General features: G+C 50.4%; 1 protein-coding gene across 2 annotated transcripts in view; it reads left to right on the top strand.

Annotated features, from left to right (window-relative positions):
• The first annotated feature begins 2,081 nt into the window (after nucleotides 1-2,081).
• NFATC3 (nuclear factor of activated T cells 3) overlaps nucleotides 2,082-20,075 on the top strand; it is a 143,734-nt gene continuing 125,740 nt past the window's right edge. The window contains exon 1 of one of the 2 annotated variants that reach the window (XM_066582674.1): nucleotides 2,082-2,301. In XM_066582674.1, coding sequence (XP_066438771.1) covers nucleotides 2,217-2,301 — 85 coding nt within the window. In that variant the 5' untranslated portion in view covers nucleotides 2,082-2,216. The remainder of the gene's footprint in view (nucleotides 2,302-20,075) is intronic. The other variant, XM_066582675.1, reaches the window with a different exon arrangement.

Here is a 20,075-nt window from a genome sequence, read left to right as displayed (position 1 = left end):
TAGAGCCCACCAGCCCCATGCCATCCACCGCACAGCCCCCCACGTACATATAGAGCCCACCAGCCCCATGCCATCCACCGCACAGCCCCCCCACGTACATATAGAGCCCACCAGCCCCATGCCATCCACCGCACAGCCCCCCCACGTACATATAGAGCCCACCAGCCCCATGCCATCCACCGCACAGCCCCCCCACGTACATATAGAGCCCACCAGCCCCATGCCATCCACCGCACAGCCCCCACACCTGCATATAGAGCCCACCAGCCCCATGCCATCCACCGCACAGCCCCCACACCTGCATATAGAGCCCACCAGCCCCATGCCATCCACCGCACAGCCCCCCCACGTACATATAAAGCCCACCAGCCCCATGCCATCCACCGCACAGCCCCCCCACGTACATATAGAGCCCACCAGCCCCATGCCATCCACCGCACAGCCCCCACACCTGCATATAGAGCCCACCAGCCCCATGCCATCCACCGCACAGCCCCCACACCTGCATATAGAGCCCACCAGCCCCATGCCATCCACCGCACAGCCCCCACACCTGCATATAGAGCCCACCAGCCCCATGCCATCCACCGCACAGCCCCCACACCTGCATATAGAGCCCACCAGCCCCATGCCATCCACCGCACAGCCCCCACACCTGCATATAGAGCCCACCAGCCCCATGCCATCCACCGCACAGCCCCCACACCTGCATATAGAGCCCACCAGCCCCATGCCATCCACCGCACAGCCCCCACACCTGCATATAGAGCCCACCAGCCCCATGCCATCCACCGCACAGCCCCCACACCTGCATATAGAGCCCACCAGCCCCATGCCATCCACCGCACAGCCCCCCCCCTGCATATAGAGCCCACCAGCCCCATGCCATCCACAGCACAGCCCCCGCACCTGCATATAGAGCCCACCAGCCCCATGCCATCCACAGCACAGCCCCCGCACCTGCATATAGAGCCCACCAGCCCCATGCCATCCACCGCACAGCCCCCCCACGTACATATAGAGCCCACCAGCCCCATGCCATCCACCGCACAGCCCCCCCCTGCATATAGAGCCCACCAGCCCCATGCCATCCACCGCACAGCCCCCACACCTGCATATAGAGCCCACCAGCCCCATGCCATCCACCGCACAGCCCCCACACCTGCATATAGAGCCCACCAGCCCCATGCCATCCACCGCACAGGCCCCCCCCCTGCATATAGAGCCCACCAGCCCCATGCCATCCACAGCACAGCCCCCGCACCTGCATATAGAGCCCACCAGCCCCATGCCATCCACAGCACAGCCCCCGCACCTGCATATAGAGCCCACCAGCCCCATGCCATCCACCGCACAGCCCCCCCACGTACATATAGAGCCCACCGCACAGCCCCCCCACGTACATATAGAGCCCACCGCACAGCCCCCCCACGTACATATAGAGCCCACCAGCCCCATGCCATCCACCGCACAGCCCCCCCACGTACATATAGAGTCCACCAGCCCCATGCCATCCACCGCACAGCCCCCACACCTGCATATAGAGCCCACCAGCCCCATGCCATCCACCGCACAGCCCCCACACCTGCATATAGAGCCCACCAGCCCCATGCCATCCACCGCACAGCCGCCCCACGTACATATAGAGCCCACCAGCCCCATGCCATCCACCGCTTAGTCCCCTGCATATATATGTAGAGCCCCTATCCCGTCCACCGCACAGCCCCCCCCCCCTACACGCAGAGCCCCGGCACTGTGCCGCCGCCCACCGCATAGCCCCCTGCACCTACATGTAGAGTCCCCGGCAAGTACACTGCACAGCCCCCTGCACCCACATGTAGAGTCCCTGGAAAGTCCACCGCAGAGGCCCCTGCACCTACATGTAGAGCCCCGGCCCCGCCGTCCACCGCACCTACATGTAGAGCCCCGGCCCCGTGCCGCCGTCCACCGCACAGCACTGCACTACACAACACAACACACTGTAGCAGCACCAACCAGCTGCAAGCGCGGAATCCTGCACCACGTGACTGGCGATGTCACGTGACGCGCCGACGTCATAGGGTCCTTATCGAGAAGGGGAACTAACCGCTACTGGGGCCCGGACGCTCCAACCCGACAAAGTTGGTGCGGGCTTAGAAAGGAGAGCGGGAAACCGGGGAAAGAGCGGGAAACCGGCGTGGGAAGAACGACAAGCTGAGTGCGGGCTGCTGGCACCGATGAGTGCCGCACATTGTGGTACTGACGAGTTGGACTTCAGGCTTCTATTCGGGGAGGAGGCAGCGCAGCCCTTAGGACCGGCAGGTGAGCCCCGCGCCGAGTGTCCGGCGGTGTCAGCAGGACTGTTGGGTGCCGCTACGTCATCCCCGTGTGTGCTGGGGGGTGCAGGTGTTGTGCTAGAACCGTAAATAGTAACCTGTGCGGGCGCCGGCCGACAGGGGGCGCTCTGTTTGTGGAGTAAGTATGGCATGTGCGGCGGGCACGGGCTGGCGTCAGGAGCTACTGGTCCGCCGGCAGGAAGCGGAGGGCTGCGGGGATTAGGAAGCGGCTGTGTGCCGGCTGTCCCGGGGGCACAATGGCGGGGGGCTGCAGGTGTGACGTGCCGGCCCCGCCGTCTCCGGCCGCTCCAGTAACGCCGGCCTGTCATGGCAGAACTATTTGCCTTATATGAGCGCACACATTATTTATGGCTGCAGTGAAGGTTACAGATGGCTGCAGCGGCTCCTGACTGCGGGGCTACAGATGGCTGCAGCGGCTCCTGACTGCGGGGCTACAGATGGCTGCAGCGGCTCCTGACTGCGGGGCTACAGATGGCTGCAGCGGCTCCTGACTGCGGGGCTACAGATGGCTGCAGCGGCTCCTGACTGCGGGGCTACAGATGGCTGCAGCGGCTCCTGACTGCGGGGCCCCAGATGGCTGCAGCGGCTCCTGACTGCGGGGCCCCAGATGGCTGCAGCGGCTCCTGACTGCGGGGCCCCAGATGGCTGCAGCGGCTCCTGACTGCGGGGCCCCAGATGGCTGCAGCGGCTCCTGACTGCGGGGCCCCAGATGGCTGCAGCGGCTCCTGACTGCGGGGCCCCAGATGGCTGCAGCGGCTCCTGACTGCGGGGCCCCAGATGGCTGCAGCGGCTCCTGACTGCCGGGGCCCCGGGGGCTACAGATGGCTGCAGCGGCTCCTGACTGCGGGGCTACAGATGGCTGCAGCGGCTCCTGACTGCCGGGGGCCACAGATGGCTGCAGGGCTGCACAGTCCTTCTAACGTTACAGACTTTCTTTGGGGCAGGTAGTTGCGGAGCCGCCGGACTTGTCGGAGGGGTTCACCCTGTGATACAGATGTCAGCTGGATGTTGCGGTGTGACAGGGTACAATTTGTCCACAAAATACTTGTAACATTCGCACCGCCGTGTACGTTTGTGACTTCCGTTCTGTTTCAGGCTGGCCTCACACGGACGTAAGTGCAACTGCGCCCGCCTGCACACGGGCGGAAATCCCGTGGCGGGATTTCCGCCACTGAAAGCCTGCATAGGAGTGCATTACAATACGCACTCCTATGCAGACGGCCGCGCGAAATCTCGCGTGGCAAACAAACCGCGGCATGTCCTATTTTTGTGCGGGGCTCACAGACTCACCCGGCCGCCGGCTCCGGTCTGCGCATGCGCCGGCAGCCGGCACATGAAAGAGCCGGGGCCGCCGGGCGTGGGCGAGTACGCGCTCATCTCTGCAGGCGCTCAGGTCGGGTCCCGCAGCGAGAATTCTCGCCGCCGGATACGACCCGCCCGTCTGCAGGCGGCCTTAGGCCTCATGTCAACTTGAAAAATACAATCCGCGCAGAATCTGCCGTGGATTCCGCGGTGGATTTGCTTTAAATGGTATTTTTTTGCATGCAGATACCCGCACACATTGCTATCAATGTGATAGCAATGTTGCCGATCCTCGCGGAATCCGCAACAGAATGGAGCATGCCGCGTTTTTCTCCCGTGCGTGAAAAATGCAATTCTTTCAAAATGCCATCCGCGAGTGCAAAAATCAATTTAATGGACCGCGGATGGCCAATGATTCCGCGATTCCATTTAGCTAGTGGACATGAGGCCTTAGTGTGTCGCTGCTGCGCTGTAAGCGGCTTCTTTATGCCCATGTCAGCGTATTTTACTACAGTCTTTTGCCCACAACGTGACTTTGTGCACGGCAAACAAACCCCGATTACGACTCCAGATGTGTGCTTTCTCCAGCACAAGTAGTAATCTTTATTACGCAGTGTTCCACACATTTGCACCCCCTTCCCATTGACTTCTATGGTGTGCAAATCTGCAGAAAGCTAGAACATGCATCATTTTTTGCGCAACTGAAGTGCGCACACAAAATACGCGCATGTGAAGAACCAATTGAAATCAACACTTTCTGCTGACTTGAGCGTTGAGTGCAGAAATACATCTGTGTGAAGCCGGCATCAGACCCGGTGCCGGCCAGAGACCCTATACTCATCTGTCCGGATCCACAGTGTCTCAGCTTGCGCAGTGCATGGCGATGACGCAGACCCGCGGCGACTCGCCACGAGACGGATGGCTTCCATTGACTGCAATGGAAGCCGTCCGTGAGGTTTTCTGCACAGATTACAACATGCTGCAATTCTCCCCCGTGAGCAGAAAATCGCAGTTTATTTTTGCTCGTTGGCAGGGAGGAATCTTTTAACATGGCGTGTCTATGGACTGACATTGCTGCAGAATTTGCGGCGGGCGCCTGGCCACTAATTCTGCAGCGATAATCCATCCGTGCGCATTGGGCCTTTAGTAATAGAAAAAAATGGAAGTAGTGTGAATGCAGCCTTAAACCTATAGGGCCTATAGAACGCTATAGGTGCCTGCTGTGCTTCTAGGGCAGGAAAAAGCCTTATGCTGGTGATATACGTGATGCCTGCATTACATGTGTGTATGAGCAGAGTACGAGTACTACAGGGGTACTCCCACGTAGACCCCCACTACTGTGTGCATACCCCCACAGTAAGCCCCCCCACAGTCTACCACACACGGGGCTCGTTCTACAGGGAAAAGTCCCTAGTTTTGAACTAACTGAGCTCAACCTTCACACGCTGCAGCGCCGCTTCTATCAGTTCTGCTGACATTTGGTCTGATTTTAATGCAAAGAATCTTGGCTTTGAAATATGAAAAGCATGTCAGTGGCAACGATAGAAGCAGAGCTACAGCCGTGTGAAGTGGGATCGGGAATACTGAATTTACAGCTGTCATGCCTGAGGGGGGTGCATTGGCGAAGAGAAGATTGGTGATTCTCCTGTCTTTCCCCCTGTTCCAAGGAAGGGGGGCTATGGACTTTTTTTCTTAATACCCTCTTATCAATCAGAGAAGCAGATTTCCTCTCCAATTGTTACGAGTGGTGTTTTTTTTTTTGCCCTAGAAAAGAACTGAAATGAGCGCTTGCTCATCTAATCACTTCTGGCATTTTATTCTGCAGATGTCACAGAATGTTTTTCAGAGAAACTTTTTTTTTTTTAATCCCTTACGATGCATTCAATATGGAAAAAAAAACCCTAAAAGCAAAACTACACACATTTAGTATCACCACATCCATAACAACCCATACTATACAATATTAGATTTATCTTGCAGGGTAAATTCCATAAAATCTGTTTGCTTCCCCAAAACATGAATAAAAAGTAATCATAAGGTCATACCTCCAAAATGGTTTACAACAAATAAAAGTCCTCTTGCGAAAAAGAAGCCCTTGTACTGCTGTCAATGGCCAAATAAAACGATTGTGGTGACAGTCTGTTGTTTAATAAAGAGTGCAAAAGCAGTAAAACCTATATAATACCCATCTGGTGTTAACGAAATACACTGAACCATGGCTGCATTAGGAACAGTTGGCGCATAACCTCTTCTGATGAGTAGCACGGCACCACCTGGTGACCGGGTCATGATCTGCACTCGGGGCACTCTGCTCCTAACTACAACAGCGAGGAAGTTGAACAGATTTCCGCAATGACCATGCAACGTATCTTGCATTGACTGAGGTTCAGTAGCTGAAGACTGATCCCTCTATGCCATCACCAACAACGCCTCACATGGGCCCAGGGAAAACGTCAGTGGAACTTGGCCACATGGCAGAATGCCATCTCTAGTGATACTCCTATTTTGTTGCTGAACCATACGGATGGCCAGTTCCTCTTTTGGTGTACAAATAATGAAGCTGTATCCCATGGGTGCAATGTTGGTGTTCAACAGGACCGTTCTACCTCTGTCATGGTGCATTATTGGAATGTGACAAGATGGAAGGTCATATCAACCAATTGTCTGGCACCGAGGCCGTTCTGACCAGACTGTTAGGAGGTGTTGGGACCAGTGAGGGCATACAAGGTGACCGGGCTCAGGACAGTCCCGACAGACCACCAAGCAGAGAGGATCGTCTGATCAACCGATAAACAGGTCCAACTGTTTCGTTGTCTGCCAACCATACTGTACTGTGGGGCGAGTGATGACCTGCTTGGATGTGCTGCTTGTAGCCGGAGTTCGGGGGGAAGGGGGGGGCTTCATGGCTGTCACAACTCAGCAGCCTTCAGATTATTGCAGGGATTCTGCTAAACTCCCTCTTCTATAGTATTTTGCATTTTCCTGCTCCTTTCTTCCAGTACCCAGTATTATATGTGAATTTAGCCTTGCTCATGGTGGCAGTGCGAAAATTGTACAATTCAAGCAAAATTCTGAATCTTGAATACTGAACTAGCAAATTAATCATATGATTAATCGCCCAGCCCTAACGCTAATGTGAATATAGAAGATGCTGCGATCCTTTCAGGAAGCTGATCAGTGGTGGGCCTCGAGCAATCAGGATTTGGTCTAGCCTAAGGGTGGCCATCAGTTTTTAAAAGCATAGCTAACCCTTTCAGTGAAGTAAGCAGCCGTGTGTTGGATGGCAGGGCTGTCCCTACAGGACGGGCGGCCGCGTGTTGGATGGGAGGACTGTCCTTACAGGACGGGCGGCCGCGTGTTGGATGGGAGGACTGTCCCTACAGGACGGGCGGCCGCGTGTTGGATGGCAGGGCTGTCCTTACAGGACGGGCGGCCGCGTGTTGGATGGCAGGACTGTCCTTACAGGACGGGCGGCCGCGTGTTGGATGGCAGGGCTGTCCTCACAGGACGGGCGGCCGCGTGTTGGATGGCAGGGCTGTCCTCACAGGACGGGCGGCCGCGTGTTGGATGGCAGGGCTGTCCTCACAGGACGGGCGGCCGCGTGTTGGATGGCAGGGCTGTCCTCACAGGACGGGCGGCCGCGTGTTGGATGGCAGGGCTGTCCTCACAGGACGGGCGGCCGCGTGTTGGATGGCAGGGCTGTCCTCACAGGACGGGCGGCCGCGTGTTGGATGGCAGGGCTGTCCTCACAGGACGGGCGGCCGCGTGTTGGATGGCAGGGCTGTCCTCACAGGACGGGCGGCCGCGTGTTGGATGGCAGGGCTGTCCTCACAGGACGGGCGGCCGCGTGTTGGATGGCAGGGCTGTCCTCACAGGACGGGCGGCCGCGTGTTGGATGGCAGGGCTGTCCTCACAGGACGGGCGGCCGCGTGTTGGATGGCAGGGCTGTCCTCACAGGACGGGCGGCCGCGTGTTGGATGGCAGGGCTGTCCTCACAGGACGGGCGGCCGCGTGTTGGATGGCAGGGCTTGTCCCTACAGGACGGGTGGCTGGCTGGGCCGGTGGGCTTGGCTCCAGGAACAAAAACAGAACTGCTGAGCAAATGAATTAAAGGTTTTATTTAAAGTGACTCGCCCCTTTAAGGTCCTGTTTAGACAGGCCGCATTCAGGCCCACAATGAGCACAAATCAACACGTCACTAGTTTACATGGCTTTCACAGAGGCTGACGCAAACTGTACGGGGAAGAAATGATCATTAATACGATTCTCCACTCTTTCCCCCCCCCCCCCCCCCCCCCTCCCAAAATGCCCTTTCACTCTTGTGGACAGCACATCCCGTTTACGTAGGGCAATGATTAGTAACAAGCATCCGTATGAATGTTCAAACACTTGTTCAGCTGATTACAGGCTGGTGTACAAAGGGCCTTTATACACGGCTCTTGTGTGTGGTGCTACCAGGGCAGGCATCAAAGCTTCCGTGTACCTCCATGTAAAATGTGAGGCACGGGGGTGAAGGATGTGTGGATCTATATGGCCGCCTTATTCTGGATCTGTGTGCTGCAGCAGTGAGCGTGAGGCCTTTATCAAGTCTGTTACTCCACATGATAGCGGAGTGTCATTCTCATGTTTCAGCCAGATTGAATTATTACTCAACTGGTTGTGGGGGATTAAAGGGAACCTGCCATGTACTTTATGCTGTCCACACTGTGGGTAGTGTAAAGTAGTGACAGACATGCTAATAATAATCTTTATTTATATAGCGACACCATATTCCGCAGCGCCTACAAAACAGGGAACAAACAAAACCACGGTTACATGAAGTAATCAATTGATGGACACAGTAGGGGCGAGGGGCTCCAAGGAGCTTGCGTACTACAAGTAATGGGGTGATACAGAAGGTAAAGGGGCTGGAGGTGTGTACGGTGTGGCGAGGTGGAGTGTGAGGGATGCTATACACATAGACAGTGGTCTGACTTAAGCCGTATAGTGGCTGAATCGGTATGACTGCAGGTGCTGGTTGATTACGGCTAGCAGGAACCGTAGTCGGGAGGACAGGGAGCATGTTATCAGGCGGAGTACAGAGGGGTTTGGTTTAGGAGATATGGTATGCCTCCCTGAAGAGGTTCGTTTTTAGAGCACACCTGAAGTTTTGTGAGTCAGATAGTTTTGGGTAATGCCTTCCAGAGGACTGGTGCTGCTCTGGAGAAGTCTTGGAGGCGGGAATGCGAGGTTCGAATTTAAAGGAGCACTTAATCTGATTTCGTGAGTGGAGGTGGTGGATTGAGATGATAGAGATAGCGTAGGGTGGTGCGGTGCTGTGGAGAGCTTTGTGGATGAGAAAGGTGAGTTTGAATTGAATTCTACATTTGAGGGGCAGCCGGTACAGTGACTTGCACGGGGCAGTGGCTGGAAAGGAAGATAAGCCTGGCTGCCGCATTCGGGATGGATTGGAGAGTCTGGTGCGGAGGAGGCCAATCAACAGCGAGTTGCAATAATCGAGCCAAGAGTGGATGAGGGCAACAGTGAGTGTTTTTAGTGTGTGCACGATGAGTAAAGGGCAGATTCTTGCAATGTTCAGGAGATGGTTACTATTGTATCTTGTCTCCACCAGAAGAATGAGTGGAGACCAGATGCACACCCACTGCCAACGCCCCCAACTGGATTGGCTGGCCAGGGGAATGGGTGGCCACCATCTCCCCTGCTGGCTCCAGTCATTTCCCCCTCCTATGCCACTTGGCCTTGTTCCATCTCCCAGCTCCTGTGCTGTCAGTCTCCTCGCTGCCGTCACATATGCCGGCCATAATGCGAGGCCGGCGAGGAGAGTGACAGTGGCTGAGTGACTGAGTCGGAGTAGGGACGGGAGCAGGCAGAGCGCCGGGGGCAGTGATACTCTGTCGCTCTACCTTGTTTTTTTGGATGCTGAAATACTGCAGAATGTCCTCAGCGGAAATTTCTGTAAAAAATTCGGCAGCATTTCCGCATCCATAAAGCAGTCAAAATCTGCACGCTGTCTATTTTGAAACAGCACTGTCCATTTCTGCCACATGTCAACATACCCTGGTGGTAATAGTGGCCCCCACAGCAGCCCCCTGTGCAATAGTGACGTCCCACAGTGGCCCCCCCCATCCTCCCTCCGAGACCCACATACTTGCCCCCCCCTCCTCATGGAAGCACCGCTACTCCTCTGCCCGACACGCCGCCAGCATCGTTGATCCCAGTGCACACTGTGACGTTGGTGTGCTGCCGGATGCCGCCTCCTCTGCTCTCGCGGAACCAAGTAGTAGAGACGTCGGGGGAGGAGCATCCCGGCTGCACACTGACATCACAGTGTGCGCCGGGATCAGCGGCACTAGCAGCACAGTGAGTGAATACCGGCAGGGGAGCCGCGGCCCCTTCCGGTATTCACTATTGTGGTGAGCAGCCGACGGTGATGCGTGCCAGTAGGGAGGGCTCTGTGTGCCGCCTCTGGAACACGTGCCATAGGTTCGCCACCACTGACCTAGTGTATAAGGCTGGAAAAAAAAGACCACAATGTCCATCTAGTTCAGCCTGTTAACCCCACCCATGTTTATGCAGAGGAAGGCAAGAAAACTCCATTAGGTAGAATCCAATTTTCTTAATTTTAGGGGGAAAAGATTCCTTCCCGACTCAAATCCGAATACATCACTGGACCACCGACCCTTCTGAAGTCATTTAGTGATTAAAATATATATTGTTACACTCCAAGATGTCCAGGTCCCTCTTGAACAAATTCACCATCACCACGTCCTCAGGCAGAGGGTTCCATAGTCTCACTGCTATTACCGTAAAGAACCCTCTTCTATGTCAGTGTAGATGCCTACAGATCTCTGTATTGTCCCCTGATATATTTATACATAGTCATTAATGATCTTCCCAATTTGCAACATTTAATGACACTCAGATATGACATGACTTTGATATCAGTGGAAGCAATGTTGTGCGCCCACTGGGTGGATCTTCACCAAACCTTGTTTGAAAATTAGATGAAAATCAAAGACCCAACGTTCTCCTGGCTTAGTTGGCAGCCGTTTTCTCTCCCCTTAGTGACAAGTATGGCAGAATGAAACTTTTCGGGCTTCGTTGAGCAGGACTGTTTAACAGTAAGACTGTCCTTGTTGCCCATAGCAAGCAATCACAGTACAACCTTCACTTTACTTCAGCAGCTTGAGAAATGAAATCTGCGCTGTGATTGGTTGCTCTGGGCAACAAGGATGTCTTCCTGGTAGACAGTTTTGCTTAATGACAAATTTTGAGTTTGTTTCCATTTATCGCAAATTTATGTAACTGAGTGTCATTACACCTGTGTTCTGACTGCTTCAGATTGGGAAGATCATTTGTAATAACCCTGTACATAGCTATTAGCTCTGCCCCTACTGGCGTTTTTTTTTTCTCTAAAGTGAATAACCTCAATTTTGATAACCTTTTTGGGTATTGTAGTCCACCCATTCCATTCATGACTTTAGTTGCCTGCCTTTGAACTTGCTCAAGCTCTGATATGTCCTACTTGAGTACCAGTGCCCAAAAGTGTACACAATATTCCATGTCTGGTCTGACCAGTGACTGGTAAAGAATAAAAACAATGTTCTCATCATATGTCTCTAGACCTCTTTTGACGCATCCCACGAACCCATTTGCCCTGGCAGCAGGACACTGGTTGCTCCAGTTAAAAGGGTTCTGTCACTTAAAAAAAAAAAAAAAAATCTGTACTTGCCCATTCCTCTCTCGGGCATCTTCTTACCAGATCTTCACCTCACCTATCTACTCCTCCAGTCCCCCTGGTCATGTCACCTCTGGTTGGCTGGATCCTCTTCTAGTGATTAAGCATACATTGCCGGCATTCTGCTTCCTGCAGGTTGGTGTACCCGGTCACTGGTGACGTGGCGTTCACTGTCTAGCAGGCAATGCTGCATCCTCAGCAGCCCGCTTTAGTGCACATGTGCGATGTCTCTCCGCTATCCATTCTATATAAACACTAGTAGCGAGATTCTGCGCACTAAAGCAGGCTGCTGAGGATCGGCATTGCCTGCTAGGCAGTGAACGCTACGTCACTAGTGACCGGGTACACCGACCTACAGGAAACGGAATGCTGGCAATGTACGCTACATAACAAAAAGAGGAGGATCTGGACGGCTAGAGGTGCTGTGACCCGGGGGACTGGAGGAGCCAGGAGAAGATTGGCGAGGTGAAGATCTGGTAAGAATACTGTCTGGGGAGGAATAGGTAAGAACAGAATTTTTTTTTTTTTTTGACAGAACCCCTTTAAGCTTACAGTTAACTCCCTTAACACCATATGATGTATAGTTATATTGCAGTCCCATGGGATGGCAAGGCAGGGTGTCCCCTTTCTGTGGTGGCAGACATCTGCCTACAATCAGCTCTGATGCGTTTAATCCTAAATGCCCTGATTATTCGGGCATCCCAAATGGGCCCCCCTGCAATGAGCTGGCAGGGTGCTGTTTGGCTACCATCGTAGCCAGATGTCTTCTGAAGGCCCCTGGGGCTGCCATAAATAAATGCCTATCAAGGTGTGTCTGTGGCTCGCCTTCATTGACTGCTCATGCAGTCTAATGTAAAACCACAGTAATACATTATACCGCATTTTGGCAGGCAAGCAAATGATAGCAAGTTCAAATCCTTAATGGCTACTTTAAAAAAAAAAAAAAAAAAAAAGGTGGAAAAAATAATGAAGTAAAAGTCACAAAAAAGAAAGCTTTTTTCCCATATTCATAAATAAATAAAGTGTGCATTTGGGATTACCTGATCTATCAAAGTAACACATTATTTATCCCACATGGTGAGTGTCCTCAGACAAAAATAAATACACAATGCTAGAATTGCGCTTCTTGGATCACCCAGTCTTCAGGAAAAAATAAAATGGGATCAAAAAGTCGCATAAACTCCAAAATGGTACCAGTAGAAACTTTGATGTTCTGCCAAAAAGGAACATTAAAAAAAAACAACTATCTTGATGAAAAAAAAAGTTATGGTGGCAGCAAATTTTTTTTTCCCCAAAGATATTTTTTCTTTTAAAAGTAGTAAAGCAAACCTAAAACTCTTTAGATTTACTCTCATAATTACATTTGTACTGTCCTACAGAATAAAGCTGCTGCAATGTGTATGATGTGAAAAGACCCCCACCCCCTCCTCCCAAAGCTAGCAGAATTGTATTTTTCTTTCATTTTATTGCACTTTTTAGGTTTTCCAGTACATTGAATTTAATGTGCCATACAAACATTGAAAAAAAAACTTATCCCACAAAAAAACTAGCCCTCAAATAGCTACCTCAATAGAAAATAATGGCTGTCGTCTTAAAGAGGTTGATTAAAATCCTCTTCCTTTTCCATGTCCGTGTTACCCAGTGGTTTCCCATTTAGCGTGTAATGGTGACATGTACTTTCCTGCTCATGTGCAGAACTTTATATTTATTAATGTTAAACCTCATTTGCCACTTTTTATGCCAAAACCCCCAAATTAGGATGGTGTCACGCGATCAAATTTGATTTGTGGACTCCATGACTGGCATCCCCACTGACTTTCTGCAGCATAAAGCCCCCTTTACACACGATTGCTCAAAATTCATCAGAAGCTGATAGTTTTGAGCGATCATTTTGCATTAGCTACTAATGGGCTTATCAGCCCATTCGAAGCCAACTAGCTTCATTTGCATGTATTTAGAGAACAGCGGGTGGTCTGTTCTCTAAATACATCACTATTCTCCAGTGGGACACCAGCTGAAAGAATGCTATAAGCACTGCCCCAATGATTTTAACGCCTTAGTGACGCGGTCTTTTTTTTTTCTTTCATTTTTCGCCCCTTCCCCCCCTTAAAAAAAATCATAACTCCTTTATTTATCCATCGACGTACCTGTATGAGGTCTTGTTTTTGCGGGACGAGTTGTAGTTTTAAATGGTGCTATTTAAAGTACCATATAATGTACTGAAAAACTTTTAAAAAATTCTAAGTGGAGTAAAATGAAAAAAAAAAATTACATTCCGCCATCTTTCAGTGCGTTTTGTTTCTCCGACACACAAACTGCAACACAAATGACATAACTTTATTCTATGGGTCGGTACTAGAGATGAGCGAGTATACTTGCTAAGGCACATTACTCGAGCGAGTATCTAGCCGAGTATCTCCCCGCTCGTCTCTAAAGATGCGGGGGGGGGGGGGGGAGCGGCAGGGGAGGAACAGAGGGGAGATCTCTCTCTCCCTGCTCCCCGCCCCAACTCACCTGTCACCTGCGCCGGACCCCGAATCTTTAGAGACGAGCAAGGAGATACTTGGCTATGGCACTACTCGCTTGAGTATTGTGCCTCAGCGAGTCTACCCGCTCATCTCTAGTCAGTACAATTACTACAATACCAACTTTTTTTAAAATTTTTTTATTAAAGACATTTCATTTTCAATTCTTTTCTGCGGTCATCTTGTGTGTGCAATAACGTTTTTATTTTTCCATCAACATAGTTCAGCGAGGGCTCATTTTTTGCGGGATGTCCTGTATTTTCCGTTAGTACTAATTTTTAATACATACGACTTTTTCATCACTTTATTGCGTTTTTTTCTCTCGGAGACGGTGACTGAAAATGTGCATTTATGACCTTCTTTCTTTTTTTTTTTTGGACGACGTTCACTGTGCGAGGTAAAATGTGCTACTTTGATAGATCAGACTTTTACGGATGCGGCGATACCAAATATGTTCGGGGAATTTAAATGCCGCTGTCAGAATTGACAGCTGCATTTAAAGGGTTAATAGTCACAAACGGCTGATTGCAGCTATTGCCCTGGTGTCAGCTGTAGTAAACCGTTGATGCCCGCGCTGTATGAAGAGAGGTCGACCTGCAACCTCTCTTCATACATACCCGACACTCCAGGACGTAAATGTACGTCCTGGAGCGGGAAGGGGTTAAGCTGAGCAATAGACGAAAAGTGAATGATGTGCACACACTTACAAGCAACGATTATAACTTAAAAGATGGCTTTTGAGCGATAATCGTTGCGTGTAAAAGGGCCCTTTTGTGGGCATTGAAAGGCATGCATTTTCGAATTTTCCTTCTCACTCATAATCCAGGTGGATGGCCTCCATTGATGTCAATGGAGGCTGTCTGACCCGCAGCCCATATGCAATTAACATTGCATATGGGCTGCGGGTACACGTGTCCTCGCTAAGCAAAGGCACGGGAAATGTTAATAAAGAAAAATACTACTACGCATTACTGCCTCTCGGCCTCCGGTCATACGCAGTACAGATGAATGCTGTATGCAGGGTCATCGGCCGGGCATGTGTGAGCCCGCCTTATCCAGATCCATGTGGAACTGCAATCTGTGCTTTTTATATAGTTTTGTACCATCTTCAAATATTTTAATACGCAATCCTTCTACCAGGTCATTAATAAATATATTAAAAATAGGGCTCACTACTGCCCCCTGTGGTACTCTGCTAGTAACGGTGACCCAATCAGAGTATGTACCATTTATAACCGCCCTCTGCTTTCTATCACTGACCAGTTACTTACCCACTTACTCACATTCTCACCCAGACCAAGCATTCTTACTTTATCTACTAACCTTATATGTGGCGCAGTATCAAACCGTTTAGAAAAGTCCAGATGCACAAGATTCAGTGACTCTAGAACGTACCCCCTTGTATATGACCTGTCCTGAGGTTCTGTCATATTGAGCTTTCTGGCACAACTCCTCCTCTCTGCTCCATTTGTTTTTTGTTTTTTTTTCTTTCTTCCCCGTTGCTGTTGATGGGTTTTCAGAAACCAGATTGCTTTCAGTTTGCTTACGGCCGCCTGCAGACAGCCGAGTCGGATCCGGCAGTGAGAATTTTCGCCATGCGGGACCCGACCCAAGCGCCTGCAGAGAGCAGCGCGTAACTCGCCCGCGGCTCCGGATCTTTCATGTGTCGGCAGCCGGCGCATGCGCAGAGCGGAGCCAGCGGCTGGTGAGTGACGTTTCTGTGCGGGGATAGAACATGCCGTGGTTTGTTTGCCGCGCAAGATTTCGTGCGGCCGTCTACGTAGGATTACGTTTGTTAACGCTATCCTATGCAGGCTTCCAGTGGCGGAACTCCCGCCGCAGAATGCCCGCTCGTCTGCAGGCGGCCTATGTCGTGTTTGCGCTCCCCCCCCCCCCCCCCCCCCAAGCCAATAGCACAACTCCAGTGCAATTTTTTTGTTTAAAAGAAGGAATCTTAATGGAATTGGAAGCAAACTGAAAGTTTTCTTCTTTTTTATTTTTTCGCCCATAATCCATGGAAAAAACGGAAGCATTTTAATTTTGTTTCTCTGCTTCAAGAATGTAACATAAAGACCCAAGGCACATGTGAACGTGAAAACGTTTAAAGGGTCCTTCCCCCCCCCCCCCCCCCCCCCCCCCCCCCCCCCACTTCCCCTCAGCGTTCTTCTGTCTCTATAGTGGCCAAGTCAGTCTTTCTAGTGGATATAATTTTTTTTTCATTTCTTGAGTTACCTTTGATCAGAAGGAGTCTCCCTCTCCTACATGATGTGACTTCTTCCAGTGTCTCGTCGGGAGTCCTTGTGGCCAGTAATCTTGCTCTCCGGTGGTCCCTGGGAGCTAAGACTGAGCGGGATAAAATCCTTCTCCCACGTGAGCTTGGGCACCCCTCGTCCTCTAAGCTACACGTCTGGCTGGACACTTGGCGTGTCAGTAATTGAGGGGGCTATAAGACACTACAATTCCGGGTCACATGGGATGCCATGTGTAACCTGGAAGTATCAGTGATTGTTAAAGATGATGAAATCCTGTATTTCCATAGCATGCTATGGGGCGGTATTTACTGCAGAGTCTGGAAGCAAAATACAAATCCACCCGTGTGCAGGCCGCACTACCCAAACAGTTTATAAGTAAAAGACAGTCTGTTCTCTTACAAAATACACTTTTGTTTAGAAAAAGGAAATCCAGCCCCTAGAAGGAGTTGTCCTTTTGCTACAAAACTCTAAACGATTAGGTAAGTGGTCTTCCACTCTTAGCCTATAAAAAGGCTCTCGGGCTCCTTGTGTGTAGTGGACCTCTTTTTCTGCTTGTGTAGAACTTATTGACCACTAGACATGCCTCACCAGGCTGTTAAAAGGTGTTGGGACCAGTGAATGCATGAAGACACTCATACGAGGCGACTGGGCTCAGGACACGCCACCAGTAAAGGGAACCGTCTGATTGTCCGACAGGCACGAGCAGCTCCAACTGTCTTGTCTGCCATCCATATACAGGTGACGCCATCGTTTGAGGGCTCTGTGTGTCTGTTGGAATCCTTTACAAGGCACTTGGCTGAAGGAGATTTGGTCTCATTTGGTGCCCATTATATATATTGCCTTTGACACCCACCCACCATCGCATCCTTTTGCAGTGGTGTTGTGAACAGCAAAACTGGACTCCCGCTAGGTGGAACTGGTTTGTCAGTAGTTAATTCAGGATTAGTTTGGACACTGACGGCTGTGTTTGTGTCTGTAGACCCAGGGATAAGTGTGTCAATCCGGCCTTTGCTGTGGAGCGGCATACTGCCCCCTGCTGGTGTGATGGTCTGGGGGGGGTCCATCACATACTACTATCGGTCACCCCTAGTAGTGGTATGAGGGACAATGACAGCTCAGTGATATGTTCAGGACATCCCCAGCCACATGTGTTTCTCTCATGGCGGCTTCCAAGAGGCATTTTCCTGCGGGATAATCGGCTGCGCACAGCAAGGGTGTCACAGGAAGCCTCCACACCATTGTCACACCTCTGTGGTCTGCCCGGTCCCCAAAGTTTCACCAATAGTACATGTGTGGGGCCATCTGGGATGCCGACCTCGACAGCACACAAGTTTGCGTGATCTAGAGACTCAGTTGCAGCAAATCTAGACTAGTGTACACAGGACGCCATATGGAACCTGTATGCTCCAAGTGTTTCTTCAGGCCAGGTTCTTCAAGGGCCTTTGGACTGTATGACAACAGGAACCTATTTGGTTAATCAGTGAGGCATAAAATCCCAAAGGTTACCTGTAGACCGGCGATTAAAAAGTGTGTGCCCAAGATTCTCGGGCAACACTCAGAGGGCTGTCCAATTTGCCGAACAGAGCACATTGACGTGTTCTCATCCAAAAATAGTTTTTTCGTTTTGTCGTGTTTTTTTTTTTTTTTTTTTTTTTTTTTTTTAAGTCTGATTAAGAACAAGCTTGTGTCCATACACCCATTCAAAAGAATGGGTGCCATTGCTGTCCAATTTTTCGGCTAAAACATCGGACAGAAATCTTTTGTCTGCCTGACTATACTCAAATACTGCACAAAATAGCAGAAAAAAATTTCAAGTGAGCAAAGACAAATGTTCTATCAGCGCTGTTCACCTAAAAGGCTCATTGCAGACATGAACCCCCAAGTTATTATATGAATGCATGTGTGTATCTGTATATACTACACACATACTTGGGATATATGCGTATGGAACTAGTCTGGAATACACCGATGGAGGAAGTGGGTGCTCCCTCCTCGATCTGCTCCAGGCTGTTCCTGTCCAGTGGTAGGTGCAAGGAAAGATGGATTGGGCGCTCACCGGTCAAAATAAATTCAGTGTAAATATTGTGATTACAGGTGGAAAATACAAGCTGTGGGAGGGACGGGCTCAGTGACAATTGAATCCCCAGAAATGAGAAAATGCAGAACAAACACCCTCAGGCTGTAGTAAAGGAAGTTTCCAAGATAAACAGGAAAAATGCTTTATTGAAGGTACCATCATGTACGGATAGAAAAATACTGGTTCAACGTGTTTCAGGTTTAAAACGGTACCCTTTCATCAGGAGCTAGAATGAACAACCAAAGTGTGTGTGTAAGACTGATCATATATGTATAACCCATCATTAGACTCATAATTCCAGGTAGCGTCTTGCCAAGACCAGTTTCACACGGCCGAGAAAATAGCGCAAAGGTTGTGCGTTGTGAGATGCACAAATATGAACTCTGTTCATTTGAATGGGTTATGACACATGAATGTTTCCCTGCGTGGCACCGCGATGCTATGAGGGAAACAGATCGCAGCACGTCCTATTTCCCTGCGATATCGCCCATTGTTTTCAATGAAGGCAATGGGAGAACTCCCTGATTCTCTGCCATAGCTGTGACGGCCGCGGCAGGGATGAAGGGATTCCACGCAGTGATGCGAGGCTGTTTTCACATAAACTCCTCACATCACTGGGGCCTTCACATGGATGGCGAGGGCGATTATCACAGTGTGATATCGTCCTCGCCTGTGTGAAATCAGCCTAACTTGGAACAAAGGGCAACACTCCAAGAGGTGAAAACTTCAATAAAAAAAACTCCAAATTGGATGTGACTCACCTGGAGTGATGGGTCTACCCAGGATAAGGACAGGTCATCACACCTAAAGTCCAAGGTAGTTTATCAGAATAGTTCCATCTTCGCTTAGAACATCTGAGAAAGGAGAGCATTGGCGGGACATCCAAAATTCATCTCGGTCACATGTTAATTACAATCAAAAGGAGAAAATAAGACCGACACTCCAGGAGTTACAGCCAATTTTGAGAATGATTTTTCAATCTCAAGTTGGCTTTAACCCCTGGAATGCTGGGTCTTATCTTCTTGCTAACTTAGACAGACATTCAAGAGTGCATACTGCTGCTGTTCAAGATGTTAGCATCTTGTACAGTTAGGGCCAGAAATATTTGGACAGTAACACAATTTTCGCGAGTTGGGCTCTGCATGCCACTGCATTGGATTTGAAATGAAGCCTCTACAACAGAATTCAAGTGCAGATTGTAACGTTTAATTTAAAGGGTTGAACAAAAATATCTGATAGAAAATGTAGGAATTGTACACATTTCTTTACAAACGCTCCACATTTTAGGAGCTCAAAAGTAATTGGACAAATAAACATAACCCAAACAAAATATTTTTTTTTCAATATTTTGTTGCGAATCCTTTGGAGGCAATCACTGCCTTAAGTCTGGAACCCATGGACATCACCAAACGCTGGGTTTCCTCCTTCTTAATGCTTTGCCAGGCCTTTACAGCCGCAGCCTTCAGGTCTTGCTTGTTTGTGGGTCTTTCCGTCTGAAGTCTGGATTTGAGCAAGTGAAATGCATGCTCAATTGGGTTAAGATCTGGTGATTGACTTGGCCATTGCAGAATGTTCCACTTTTTTGCACTCATGAACTCCTGGGTAGCTTTGGCTGTATGCTTCGGGTCATTGTCCATCTGTACTGTGAAGCGCCGTCCGATCAACTTTGCAGCATTTGGCTGAATCTGGGCTGAAAGTATATCCCGGTACACTTCAGAATTCATCCGGCTACTCTTGTCTGCTGTTATGTCATCAATAAACACAAGTGACCCAGTGCCATTGAAAGCCATGCATGCCCATGCCATCACGTTGCCTCCACCATGTTTTACAGAGGATGTGGTGTGC

Source organism: Eleutherodactylus coqui, chromosome 11, assembly GCF_035609145.1.
Source record: "Eleutherodactylus coqui strain aEleCoq1 chromosome 11, aEleCoq1.hap1, whole genome shotgun sequence".
Lineage (NCBI taxonomy): Eukaryota > Metazoa > Chordata > Amphibia > Anura > Eleutherodactylidae > Eleutherodactylus > Eleutherodactylus coqui.
This window is presented reverse-complemented; position numbering and strand designations above follow the sequence as displayed.